We start from the raw sequence: 13703 nt of genomic DNA, 5'->3' as shown, positions 1-13703 counted from the left end.
TGAATATGAATCCGTAGACTTACAGACAATGTCCTAAAAACTCCAAATCATAAGTTTCCAACAACAAAAACCTCCCAAAAAAAAAAAAACTGTAAAAATATTAACCCCGTTTTTTTTTTCTGGGTTCATCCACTTTCATCTCTGCTCTTCATTCACTCAACAAGTATCATATAATCAGTGGATCCATTGATACTCTTCGACTCCAAAGCAAAGTTGAATATCGTCATTTATTGTAGTAATTTTTTTTTTCCCTTCCAAATTCTTCTGATTAACCCGGGAAAACAGTCTCAAAGATCCATTGGTGCTATTCACAGCAGATACGAATATTCTCTTGGGGTTTGACCTGTTTCCATTTGCCTCTTCGCTTCTATTGAATCTCTCTCCTCTCTACCGCGAGGCTACACAGAATTCTTCGAATCACTTGAAGGTCAGTACTCACTTCTCTCTACATTTCAAATGTCACATGGGTTTGTTTCACTTCTCACAGTCAAATGCCGATCCAAAGAGGTTGACTTTTGTTTTACATTAGTTTTTAAGACTTGCATGCTTTATTAGTCAACAGAAATCTCTGGCTTAGGATCGGAATAGTTTGTAGAATTATCCAATGGATATTTGTCTTTCCACTCGCTTAAAATGTTTGGGGTTTAGCTAGTGCAAAAAAAAAAAAATTCAAAAAAAAAAAAAGTTTCAACATGAATGGGTATATCGCCCATGTGGATTGATGGAAAGAACTGTCATGTGTTGTTGTTTGTAGGACCTGTAAAAGTTCTTTGCTTTCTTTGTTCTTTCAACATTGTTATACTAAAAATAAAATAAAAAAAATCAACTTCCATGTTATAGGAATTAGTCCATGGAAACTACGAGCTCGAGCTTAAAGAACTGCCCGTCAAATGGGAGTGACAAGAATTCCACATTGGAAGATCGTCAAGCCAAGGTACCGCCAATTTGCTCGTCGATCTTCCGCTTTTGAAAGCTGAGAGCTTTATTTATCGCATTTGCTTATACATTCGCGTATTAATTACAGATCAGTGAAATGAGAAAGTTGATTGGAACGCTGCCGGAAAAATTATCGGTATATTGTTCGGACACGACAATTTGTCGATACTTAACTGCAAGAAACTGGAATGTCAAGAAGGCTTCCAAAATGCTTAAGGATTCTCTCAAGTGGAGGACCGAGTACAAGCCAGAGGATATTCGCTGGGTAAGAATAAACAAATAAATGAATAAGTTTGTAAGTCTTGTGCTCATTTACAGATCTCGTTTAATACTTATCTTCTTGACGATGATAGGAAGACGTGGCTCAAGAAGGGGACACGGGGAAAGTTTACCGAGCGAATTACGTCGATAAGCTTGGAAGACCGGTTCTGATCCTGAGACCCAGTTTCCAGGTAATAATATCTCTCTCTCTCTCTCTCTCTCTCTCTCAATCTCGTACTGTTTTAGATCTTTCTAACAATTACTGCTATTATAGGTTTGTTCTCATTTGGCTGTTTTTATGGCAGAATTCGAAGTCGACGAAAGGTCAAATAAAGCATTTGGTTTATTGCATGGAAAACGCGGTGTTGAATCTAGGGCCGGACCAAGAGCAGATGGTTTGGCTGATCGATTATCAGGGCTTCAATTTGTCGCATATTTCGCTCAAGGTCACGAGGGAAACCGCCCATGTTTTGCAAGATCACTACCCGGAGCGTCTAGGTCTCGCTATACTCTACAATCCTCCCAAGTTCTTTGAGCCTTTCTGGATGGTACGCTCATATTGATTTGTCCAAGTCCATGGTTTTATTTTATTTTATATATCATCAAAGGCTCAAATCCGATTGTTGGGGATTCTATGTCGTCAAAATAATGTGACCTGACAAATTTTATAAAAAGTCATGAGTTACTCCTCTTATATCCAATCTGTTACGAGACAGTTCTTTATACTTAACATGGTATCAGAAACCACAAAACTCATACGAGCACTTGTCTAAAAATAATGTGATCCCACATGTTACTCCTATTAGAGCCCACAAACACTACATGATTTTTTTTTTTTTTTTTTTTTCAGATAGCAAAGCCGTTTCTGGAGCCGAAAACCCGGAACAAAGTCAAGTTCGTGTACTCGGACGATCCCGCCTCGAAGAAGATGATCGAAGAGCTGTTCGACATGGACCAACTCGATTCCGCGTTCGGTGGAAACAACACCAATGCGGGTTTCGAGATAGCCAAATATGCCGAGAGAATGAAAGAGGACGACAAAAGGATTCCCGCTTTCTGGTCCAAAGCAACTCTTCCTTCCGAGGCCGCCGTGCCACCTGTCCCGGATTCTGACGCTGAGAAGATCGAGATTCAATCCGAAGATCACAGAGCCCCCGAATCTGTCTAGGCATCGACTGACCTCACTTGATTGACTTGAGACCCTTGTGCCTATTTATTTATTAATTAATTATAGACCGAGCTGTTAAATCTCGGTTAAATGTAACGTGGTTTAAGAACCACGCATCTTCTATTTTTTTGTCGGATATTTAACATCATTTGCCTCTTGAGGGATGTAATCGTATTCAGACCGGCAATTCTGTTTTCTGAGATTTAGTTGGTAAGTGATTCTTGATGGTTCATAATCATACAGCACTTAAATATTTAAGTTCAAACAACACTTAACCAACAATTTTTTCTTTTCTTTTTTTATGAGCGAGAACATACACATGAATTGCAAAAAAGCTCTATTTGGGTTTTCAGTCCACACCATCAAGTAGGAACACAAGCTGTAAAATTATTTGTACTCTTTCAACATTCAGCTTCAAACTTTACAAAAGTTTTTAACCATAACACTTCCTAAAACAAAAAGAACAAAAAAACTGTGAAAGAAACAAGGGAAAAGTACAGAGAAGAAGCCAGAACTCTCTGATCTATAACTGTATAGACTTAAGAGCATATGTTTTACACAATAAAAAAAAACATATTTGCCTCGAAAAACGACTTCTCTTCTACTCAGTATTCTTATCAACACCTCTGGTTTTATAAAGCCCTGATAGAAGAGGCAATACAAAAAAAATATAAACGTTATTTTATCAACAGAGTAAATCAGACGATAGTCACGGTATCAGTATTCTTTACCTTGCACAAAGAGACATTGTATTAATTAATTGACCATCTCATCTAACTTCTGCCTGTAGAGAGCCAATTTCTGCCACCAAAAGTACCAAACTCATTCAAAATCAAACGCTGCTAAAGACTCAAAACTATACAATAACATTAATAACAATAATAATAATATGTAGTACCTTAGTGTAAGCATAGACCCCAGCCTCAGTAGGAGCAACTGGACTTCCTCTCCTCATAAATCTACCTTCCTTGAAAATGTAAAGCATTGGTATTCCGGTGGATAATTCCAAACTAATAACCTGATCAAATCATTACAAGGAAAAAAAAAATAAAACAAAAAAAATCAAGCACCGCAAAAACTAACTTAATCGACCACAAAACCGCATCATAAAAAAAAAAATAATAATAAAGGGTATCGGTTAGAAATCTTGCTGACCTCTTGTGAAGTTAACTTATCGAGGTACATGATGATGGACCTGAGAGAGTTCCCGTGGGCCGCGATCATCACGTTCTTCCCCGATTGGAGCTGCGGCTCGATCTGTAAACAACGAAAGCCACAACCAGATCGATCAGGCTCAATGCAGAAGAAAAAAAGATCGAATTGGAGTTGATTGAATTATGACTCGTTTAGTCAACTACTGACTTGGTCGGTGAAATAAGCGACGGCTCTTTCGGCGCACATCTCCAAGCTCTCGCCGTTCGGGGGCGGAACGTCGTAGCTCCGCCGCCACTCGTGGACTTGTTCTTTCCCGTACCGATCCGCCGTTTCCTGTTTGTTCAGACCTTGCAACTCTCCGTACCTGAAACCACGCCAATTTATATATACACACACACGGGCCTATAACCGAGGGAAAGAAAAGAAGAAGACAGTTTTGAACTTTACATTCTCTCGTTGAGCTTCCAAGATCGTATGACCGGAATGGACTGGCTTTTTGTGTCCTCACTGAAGATTTGACTCCACGTCCTTGCTTGTTCGCTCTCGTCGTGCATCACGATCGGTACCTAAGGACGAAATTGGAATAAGTAATGCAAGGTAGTTGTTGCAAGCTTTCCGAGAGGTTTTATTTATTTATTTATTTTCTTTCACTCGAAATCACTTCATTCTTCTCTTATTCGTGTAGCATATAATTGATTTTATAACTACCTAAATGATTCCTACTTGAATTAGTCCCTCGGATCCCTTCTTCGGGATCATTTTTCTTTCTGAAACTCGTTCGATTGCAAAAAGCGAATGCCAAAGTTCATCCCTTTGTCCCTCTAAGGCAGTAAAATTACATAAAATAAAAGAAGATGAATGAATTTACCTTCTTACGGCGGTGCTGAGTCATGGCTAGCATGGCAGTCATTTGAGCTCGGATCAGCGAAGACGTAAAGATGACATCGATAGGAATGTTGCTGATTCTCTTCCCGGCTTCGACGGCTTCTTCAACGCCCTTTTCGGTCAAAGGCACGTCAACGCAGCCCGTGAAGAGATTCTTCTCGTTCCACAACGACTCTCCGTGTCTTATCAGAATCAAAGCCGCTTCATCTGAACACACACACACAACACCGGTTTTTCTATGGAATCGATTTACACATCAGCAACATGAACAACAATATGTGTGAAGAATTATTACTGGATTTCTTCCGAGGTTCGCCGGTGTTCTTGACCGGATCGGCCACCGAGAACTGAGAGCCTGAGGCTTGAACTACTACGCCGAGGCTTCGAGGGTGAGAGATTTTGCGTGATCTCTGTTCGAGATTGAAGCTCTTTCGGGTCAATCTCAAGGAGAAGATTTTACTCTCTTGTTGAATGTCTGAGCTCTTGAACTGACAAATGGATTGACTCAACGCTGCTGAAGCCATTCCTGAAAAATTCTATCAAAGGCTTAGTCCACAAGCTACGCAAATTGTTCCGCGAAAGAAGATTTTATTTTGTGTTAATTTTTTTTTCTTTTCTTTCCAAGAGTTCAATTCGAGATTGAGAAGTGTGTAAATTATGCCAATTGCAAAGATCACAACTTTGATTGTAGAAGAATGAATAATACAATGCAAGTCAAAATTCGGCATATATATATATATATATATTAAATTAAGAAGTGAAATAACAAGTAGATTAAGATTAAGCAGATCTGCATTATTGATCTCGTTGGTAATAATAACAATAAAAACCGAATCTTCCTAATAGATAATAGTTAGAAAAACAATTACAGTGCGAAATTTATATTCGTTAAGAGGAGAAATAATCACGAACCCTCAGCAAAGCGGTTGATTGAGGAACACAGCAATAAGCCAGAAGCAATACAATTTTTTTTTAAAAGAAAGCTTCGAACGTTTGAAGGTTTTTGTGTGTGTATCGATGTCTGTATATATAGGCCTGACTGAGGCGACGAAAACGAGGCCCAAAAATAATAAAAATAAAATAATAAGCGAAGAAGGTAATAGTGTTTGTTAGGAGATACGTTGACGGAGAAGAAGATATGGACTTTTCCGCAAAACGAACAAGTGTGTTTTAATTGCTAGTTTTTTTTCAACACGAGGAAATATTGAAGGAAAAAGAGCTACAAACTCGATGTATATATATATATTGGAAATATCGTTTATTTTGTTTTGTTGTATCTGGACTTGGGTTGTTGGGTGGTTTTTTGTCTTTAAAGTTCGAATAGGCTCTGTAACAAATAAAACAGTGTAACGCCAAGCTTTTATTTAATATTTTTTTTAGTATAATTTTCTCTCTTTTTTTTTTTGTTCATTTTCCTAGTTGGCAATTCAGAGAAAACGATGGTCGACGGCGCTCTATTGTGTGAAGGGTTATTAGACATTTCCAATTTATTCCATTTTATTTTTCATTATTCCCAAGTCCCAACTAATCACATTTACTTTAATTTTGTGTGTAATACGAGATTAAATGCTCTCTCTCTCTCTCTCTCTCTCTCTCTCTCTCTCTCTCTCTCTCTCTCTTCTTTTAGAGAGAATAAAATATTGGATATTTTGTTCCTATAATTCTTCTTCTAGAGAGAATAATATTGGATATTTTGTTCCTATAATTCACGATTTGGATCAGTTTCAAAAAAAAAAAAAACAAAAACGATTTGGATAGTTCATTTTCTAATTTTCTCTACTTGCGCACAATATAAAGCCCTAAATATTTCATTTAGATGGAACACGAATAGGAATAAATAAATGGTCAATTTTCAAGCAAAAACAAAATTCATAATTGGCGTACTTGTAATTTGATGTTAATCGTCCTTTAAAGGAGTTAAAAGGGCAAACATGAGCAATGAAGTAATAAATACAAATTGTTCCAAACCTACCAAATCTAATAAATAAAATAAAATAAAATAGAAGTGGGAAACAAAACAACCCTTCAAAGTAATGAATTTCTACAACCTAACACGTCCATCATCTTTGTTATGTTATGTGTTGAGGCTTTTGGTACAACACGTGCTTATGTCATTCAAACTCTTTGCCTTCTTAATCCAACACTTATATATACCACCTAACTCTCTCTCTCTCTCTCTCTCTCTCTCTCTCTCTCTCTCATGAGTCACAAAGTGCTATATACGACGACCATAATTAAAATTTTAGTGCAATTGTGTTGTATGATGGCGACAGAATATACTTCCATTTGAAAATGAGAATATACTTCTATTGTTCCTCTCGACGGAGACGTGAACACGTTTTCATCTATGATTTCTTTAAGATGAAAAAAGAATATTGGACTAATGAAACTTATTTGGATGCGGCATTTAAAGGAAATTATATACGAGTGAAGTATAAGATTCAAAAGAGGTTATTTGGAATACTAAGTGACTTAAATGATTTTATTTTATTTTATTTTATTTTATTTTTTTTTTTGTGTGGGAAGACGGTGGTTTAATCTCTGTGAAATTTAAAAGGTCTTTCACGTAAGAGCTACGGGGTTATTCTTTGTCAGGGGCGGAGGCACAACATTGTCAACAAAGGCGTTGCCCCCCTAACTTCTCGATTCCAACCGCTCTTATTTATGTATATTTTGTAATTAAAATAATACACTTATTTTTTTATGGTTCCATAATATATTTAATTTTAAATAAATACTACAAACTTGTTTAAAATTTAATTATCAGTCCTTTTAATATTTTATATTAATTTTTCCCCTTATTTTTATATTATTTTTCCTTTTTTATAGTTGGCCCCTCTCATGTCTAGTTCCTAGTTCTGCCCGTGTTCTCTGTGATTTGTAATAGTGTGAGATTGAAAATGTTACAATAAAAATACTCCTAACTCAAGTCATTACCAGCTAAATTTGGCCATCCGTTCGAAGACGAAGAACTATGAAATTAGATAATTTAGAAAACACCAGATTTTCGAATTTGGGAACAAAAAAAATATAAACCTTAACCTTCTTTATGATGATACAAAAGTTTGATAAGTTTGAGAGAGAGAGAGAGAGAGACACTGTAAACAAAAGTCACTTCATTTACATTTACGGCTTTTTTTTTTTTTTTTTTTTTTTGGTTAAAATGGGGATTGTTCTTCATATTGTTTAAAATAGTGTTTTACTTTATAAACGGTAAACAATTATTTAGGATTATTTTCCTTATAAATAAAATTGTAACATTTTACAAAGTCAAATATAGCACAAAATAGTACACGATTTTTTTAAGAAGAAATTTTTGGTTTTCTAGACCCAAAAATTAGTAAAATATCAAGATTGTGCTTATTAATTGCACTCTATCCAGCCTGGACTTTTGACACATTTTCGGACAAAAAAATTCCCATAAAACTATTTAAACCCGTGATGGTCATCGCAAATAATTGCAAACCATCGCAACATCGCAAATAACTGCAAAGGACTAGAAGTCATTGAAATTAATGGCAATACCGACTCCTTTTTTAGTCGTTGTTGATCAAAACTATTAAACGATTTAAACCCTTTAAATCTTTGATGGTCATCCAAACCATCGAAAATAATCGAAAAAATTGAAGTCGTTTGAAATAGAGACTTCTTTTGTAGTCAATGTTGCCAAAGAGGATGGTGTTCTTCAATATCAGCAATGGTTTGTGATCATTTGTGATGAAATTTAATAATTTCTTTAATAATAGAGTCAAAATGAAGAGAATTGATTTTTTTTAAAAATTAATTTCGAGCGTGTTCGTCGGACATCATCGAAATCCTCAGAGGTTGTCAGAGTACCGTCAGTGATCGTCTGAAGAGTGGGAACTGAGACAGTTAGAGAGAGAAGTGAAAAAAATTGTTTTGAATAGTATTCTTCTAAAAAAAAAAGTTGGACAAAAATTTATTTTAGATATTTTTTAAATAGTAAGTCCAATCATGATATTTTTCTAGTTATTAACTCTACAAAGTGGAATTTCTCTAAAAAAAACTGTGTAAACATGAAAAAAAATTAAAAAATTATTTACCACTTAATTATGTGTAAAAAGTAAACAATTATCGAGATTAATTTTGAAAAACAACTAGTACATAAAATTTTCACGATTATATTATATCACTTGCTCAAGATTGACTTTAGCTTGAAAGATGCACAATATTGAAAGCCATATCCGATCCATTTATTACTTGGAAATGAGCAACTTTTACACCCACAAGCTATAACAAGACACATATGTAGTTAAATGTTAAATCGTCCCAGTAGTTGGCTATTTACATAGGCAAGTAAGATCGTACTGTTTGTGATAAACAAATTTGATTAATAAAGACTTAAAATACATTTAATTGATTGATTGAGTTTGGTATTTATAAAGTTTCAATAGTAGAGCTTTTAACTTGACCCAAAAAGAGACTATCATGCCTCTAAAATGCTTCATAACCAAATATATACAAGCACAATTTTTTTTTAATATTTGAAACAGAATTAGATACCCTTTATCTACAAGTAATGCCCACACTATCCCAAACCTTTTGTGACTACCGCAGCAGTGTTTTTTTTTTTTTTTTTTTTTTTTTTTGGTGCTTTGGAACCATAAAAAAGTAATGAAAAATGAAATAGGAAACTTTGGTCCGTTGCACCCAAATTTCTACATAATATGTAAATTTACAAAAAAAAAAATACCGCTGCGTTAATAGCTACGCAGTGGCCTCGTTGCATCTCATAAACTACTTTAGATTGGATGTATGTTTTGAAACGAAGTCTACGATTAATGTTAGTGTTGAACTTCGTCGTTCATCAAGAAAAACTCTTTGAACTCAAATCAAGCACTAAAAAATCCAAGCTCATAGGGCGGCTATAACGACTAATAAATATGGCCTATGGCATCTTGTGATGAACTAAGCCATTTTTTTGCTTAATTCTTCACGAGCAGAAGTACGACGAGCTAAGCCATTTTTGGCTTAGCCCGTCATTGGGAATCCTGCGAGCTAAGCCGATATTACTTTAGCATGGTCTGAATAATCAGCCAATATTAGTTTCAGCGGCTTCTTTGGATTGAGGATCTTGAGGACTAGTAAACCACGTTACTCTCAAATGTACATAGCACATGCCATAAGAGGAAGACCAGTTCAATCTGACGTGTTCCTGAAGAGCCAAAAATCGGCGACCCTCCTCAAGGCCTATAAATCTAAACTTAAGGAAGTAAATATAGACACTTTTTCTTTATGCGACCAATCTACACTATGTTTTCGACTCTTCAAGCTCAAATTCCAATTGTTCTTCGTCAATTGATTTCGATTCATTCAATTTCGTCACATTTTTGTTGAATCCAATTTGATGAAAGCCTCAATGTCAATATTAGTTATTTAAATCCAGTTTACTTATTTATTTCATAAATAATTGAAGATTATTTGATCTCATAAGGGAAATATGAGGCTCATTCAGGCCTAGCCCAACCTTAAGGGCACTAAAGCCCTTGCTTTAGGCCTTACTTTTGAGAATGCCCAAATTTTTTTTTGATGAAAATTCATACTATTCAAAAGGGTCCACTTCATTTCAATTATACTCTGATTCATTGGATTAGGGATGTACAACCTTAAACCCATTTCAAAGCTAATATTTCCATATCTATTAGTAAAACTCATTTAATATTGTCACGATCCGCGAGCCTTCTTCCCGTCCGAGAGCCGCGACAGGCTGGTTTGCTTCCTTTTAAAAATGTGCTTTTGAAAAATGATATGATGCATCGGTTTTTATAAAAAGAAACTTTTGAAAAAGATATATTTAATACAGAGAAGTTTTAAAAAAGCATATGCGGAAAGTATTTGAGACATTTACCTAGTGTAATATATCTGAAAAATGCGGGCGAATTTACAAAAGTATATTTGAAACAACCTTAAGGCAGTGACAAATGCCATGCCCCCCCTTCAAGCCTCCATTGGGTCCTGCCCACGAACTTGTGGCTCTTATACACGATTTATTAGAACGCCCCGCTTCAAGCCTCCATTGGGACCATCCCACGGGCTTACGGCTCTTATACACGAAGACATCACCATGGCCACATACACTTCTCATAGTCTACTTAAGAAGTTTTAAACAAACATGTTGGTTTGCTTACAAACCCTTAAAAATATATAAAGTTTAGAAAAACAAAAATACTTTTATTTGCCCCTTATTTGCTACAGGTCGTTAGCCCTACATACACCCTTACTTACATTACATACTTTTACAACCGACTCTTACTAATATACTCCAAAATATATTAATAAAACTCATTTAACAAAAAATGTCTATTCTGAATGAATCCCAAATTTCATAATATATATATAAAACTCATTTCAAGGCTAATTCTTAATAACCCATTATTAGTGTTTCAAAACGTTTTTTCATAATAAAATCATAAATATATATGTATATATATATATATTTTTTTTTAATAAAAATAGGCTTTTTCCAAAAAATTGCTTTAAGCCTCACCTTATCTAAAGATTGCCCGAGGCCCATTAACAAATATAAATCGTTTCTTTTGTATTCAAATATCAGTGCTTTATTCTCTCACGTGAACAATGAAGTTGTCGATCAGACTGCATTATGTAGAAATGATAAAGAAAGATAGAGAGAATCGGAAATGAGAGAGAGTGTTCCAAGACTCTTTGAATATTCCTTATATTTGATATGGACTAGTATCACCTATTTATACATATGGTGGATACAAGAGATAGTGTAATAAATACATGTAATAATTCTATCTAGGAAATAGAAAGTAATAAATGTTACACAGAAAATAAGGCATAGAAAATAGATGACAAATAAATGTAACACATTTTCCCATGTGATATGAGTTCCAAGGAGTGAAGACTTCCGAGGCATGCTTGTCAGGAGGAAGGACGAGGTGCCGAGATGAAGCTTAGGCGATATGACGAAGTGACACGGGAGGGTGAACTGACGAGCTGACGAAGTGACACGGGAGAGCGAACTGACGAGCTGACGAAGTGACACGGGAGGGCGAACTGACGAGCTTGATTTCAACACTCCCCATCAAGCTTGACTGTATATGTTGAGGAGGTCAAGCTTGCTACATAGCTCGGAGAAGGTTGCTCGAGGAAGGGCTTTGGTGAGAATGTCGACGAGCTGACGACCTGATGGAACGTATTCCATATCGATTATTTTTTCTTCAATCTTTTCCCTAATGAAGTATCGGTCGATCTCGATATGTTTTGTTCTGTCATGATGGACTGGATTTTTGGCTATGCTGAGAGCAACTTGATTATCGCAAAAGAGCTTGATTGGACCTTCTATGATGATCTTGAGGTCGTCGAGAACTCTCTTCAGTCAGATGCCTTCACATACTCCGCTTGCTAAAGACCTGAGCTCGGCTTCTGCACTACTTCTTGAGACAACGGACTGCTTCTTGCTTCGCCAGGTAACAAGATTTCCCCAGACGTATGTGCACATGCCTGATGTTGATCGTCTGTCTGGAACATATCCGGCCCAGTCCGCATCTGTGAACACTTCGACACCTCGACTTCGTCTTTTCTTGAAGGAGAGACCAGTCCCTGGGGCAGCTTTGAGGTATTGGAGAATCCTCATAACTGCGTCCATGTGAGTTGTTGAAGGATTACTCATGAATCGACTTACCATACTCACTGCGAATCCAATATCCGGTCTAGTGTGAGTTAGGTAGATGAGTTTTCCCACGAGCTGCTGAAACCTTTCTTTGTTGGTGGCGGCCTCGGTGGTACGAGCTAGAAGTTTCACATTGGCATTCATTGGAGTGCCAACTAGTTTACAGCCAAGCATGCCAGTTTCTTTGAGGAGATCCAAAGTGTACTTGCGCTGGGAAACAGAGATGCCCTTTTCAGATCGAGTTACCTCCATGCCGAGGAAGTATCGTAGGCTGCCGAGGTCCTTGACTTCGAACTCAAATGACAAAATTTGCTTCAGTCTCCTGATCTCTTCTAGGCCGTCTCCGGTGATGACTATGTCGTCCATATACACACTCAGGATGGTGTGCTTGCCTTGTGTTGAGATCTTTGAGAAGAGTGTTAGATCGGCTTGACTTTGTTCGTAGTCGCAACGCTTGAGTACATTGGTGAATTTACCAAACCATGCTCGTGGGGATTGTTTTAGACCGTATAGAGACTTCTTGAGTTTGCAGACTTTGTTGGCCCCTTGCATGTAGACTTCCTCTTCCAGTTCGCCATTTAGAAAAGCATTCTTGACGTCGAGCTGACTGAGAGGCCAATCTAAGTTGGCTGCTAATGAAAGCAGGATTCTGATGGTATTGAACTTCGCGACTGGAGCGAACGTCTCTTGGTAGTCGATGCCATAAGCCTGAGTGTACCCTTTAGCAACAAGACGGGCTTTGTATCTCTCCACTGTGCTATCTGGATTATGTTTGATGGTGAAGAGCCATCTACATCCAATAGTTCGCTTGCCTGGTGGTAGTTCGACGATATCCCACGTATCATTCTGTTCGAGGGCTTGGATCTCGGCATGACTTGCGTCTCGCCACTCGAGACTTTGAAGGGCTTCCTCGATGGAGTTCGGCACTTTTCCTTCATCTAACCTCGCCACAAAGGCTTGGTAGCCCGTAGATAAGTTCCCATATTACACGTAATCCTCCATCCTGTATTGACCACACGACTGAGCGGGTTTTCTCAACGCAATTGGTAAGTCCGGAGATGAGGTGTTACGTTGTTCAGTAGTGTCGTGGTTCAGGTTCGAAGAGACATCTAGTTCGCGAGCTTGTACCGGACTCTGGGTGATGATCAGTTCGCATGGAGAGGGTTCAGAGGCTAGCGAGCTGGGAGTCGGTGACGAACTGGACGGACTGGACGGACTGGACGAACTGGACGGACTGGACGAACTGGACGAGGTGGGAATATCTTGAACAGGTGAGGTTGGACTTTGAGGCGAGGTAAATTATGGGTTTATGATGAGCCAATTTGGGAAGTCATTTTGTTGAAATCGAACTCGTCAGATCGCCCTTCCGCGTCGAGCTCGTTAGCTCGCCCTTCCGCGTCGAGCTCGTCAGCTCGCCCTTCCGCGTCGAGCTCGTCAGCTCGCCCTTCCGCGTCGAGCTTGCCTCAGAAGTCGTCTCCTTGGAACTCATTTCTCATGGGAAATTGTCGCATCTATTTCTCATGTTATTTCCGATGTCTTGCTCTCTGTGTATATTTATTATTCTCTTTTTCCTAGAAGTAGTTTTTACACATGTATTTATTACACTCTCTCTTGTACCCACCTGATGTATAAATAGGTGAT

The 13703-nt window shown here is 37.4% G+C and overlaps 2 protein-coding genes across 3 annotated transcripts; one reads left to right on the top strand and one right to left on the bottom strand.

Moving 5' to 3' along the window:
- On the top strand, nucleotides 1-2600 carry LOC149391428 (uncharacterized). Its single transcript, XM_089619404.1, has 7 exons — nucleotides 1-235; nucleotides 315-427; nucleotides 841-934; nucleotides 1025-1201; nucleotides 1290-1388; nucleotides 1503-1745; nucleotides 2048-2600. The coding sequence occupies exons 3-7, from the start codon at nucleotides 851-853 to the stop codon at nucleotides 2363-2365; spliced, it is 921 nt and encodes a 306-aa protein (XP_089475530.1). The 5' UTR covers nucleotides 1-235; nucleotides 315-427; nucleotides 841-850; the 3' UTR covers nucleotides 2366-2600.
- Nucleotides 2601-2745: 145 nt separating this feature from the next.
- Nucleotides 2746-5618, bottom strand: LOC149391427 (phosphoglycerate/bisphosphoglycerate mutase). 2 transcript variants are annotated; one of them, XM_089619402.1, is made up of 9 exons: nucleotides 5318-5618; nucleotides 4701-4931; nucleotides 4389-4612; nucleotides 3968-4086; nucleotides 3728-3884; nucleotides 3521-3622; nucleotides 3264-3383; nucleotides 3097-3166; nucleotides 2746-3007 (listed from the first exon to the last, which is right to left on the bottom strand). In XM_089619402.1, the coding sequence occupies exons 2-8, from the start codon at nucleotides 4927-4929 to the stop codon at nucleotides 3122-3124; spliced, it is 996 nt and encodes a 331-aa protein (XP_089475528.1). In that variant the 5' UTR covers nucleotides 4930-4931; nucleotides 5318-5618; the 3' UTR covers nucleotides 2746-3007; nucleotides 3097-3121. The 2 variants fall into 2 exon arrangements, with proteins under 2 accessions (XP_089475528.1, XP_089475529.1); XM_089619403.1 differs by lacking the exon at nucleotides 5318-5618 and having other exon boundaries at nucleotides 4701-5115.
- Between the last annotated feature and the right edge of the window lie 8085 nt (nucleotides 5619-13703).

This window comes from Urtica dioica, chromosome 7 (assembly GCF_054948205.1).
Source record: "Urtica dioica subsp. dioica isolate 48M chromosome 7, U.dioica_male_clone48M_v1_H2, whole genome shotgun sequence".
Taxonomy (NCBI): domain Eukaryota; kingdom Viridiplantae; phylum Streptophyta; class Magnoliopsida; order Rosales; family Urticaceae; genus Urtica; species Urtica dioica.
This window is presented reverse-complemented; position numbering and strand designations above follow the sequence as displayed.

Excerpts from the sequence above, each read along its gene's own strand:
- LOC149391428 (XM_089619404.1), top strand. The coding sequence starts at position 851 with ATGGAAACTACGAGCTCGAGCTTAAAGAACTGCCCGTCAAATGGGAGT. Across the intron at positions 935-1,024 it reads TGGAAGATCGTCAAGCCAAG|ATCAGTGAAATGAGAAAGTT; the intron begins GTACCGCCAATT and ends TATTAATTACAG. Across the intron at positions 1,389-1,502 it reads TCCTGAGACCCAGTTTCCAG|AATTCGAAGTCGACGAAAGG; the intron begins GTAATAATATCT and ends TTTTTATGGCAG.
- LOC149391427 (XM_089619402.1), bottom strand. The coding sequence starts at position 4,929 with ATGGCTTCAGCAGCGTTGAGTCAATCCATTTGTCAGTTCAAGAGCTCA. Across the intron at positions 4,613-4,700 it reads CGAACCTCGGAAGAAATCCA|ATGAAGCGGCTTTGATTCTG; the intron begins GTAATAATTCTT and ends GTGTGTGTTCAG. Across the intron at positions 3,384-3,520 it reads ATAAGTTAACTTCACAAGAG|GTTATTAGTTTGGAATTATC; the intron begins GTCAGCAAGATT and ends TGATTTGATCAG.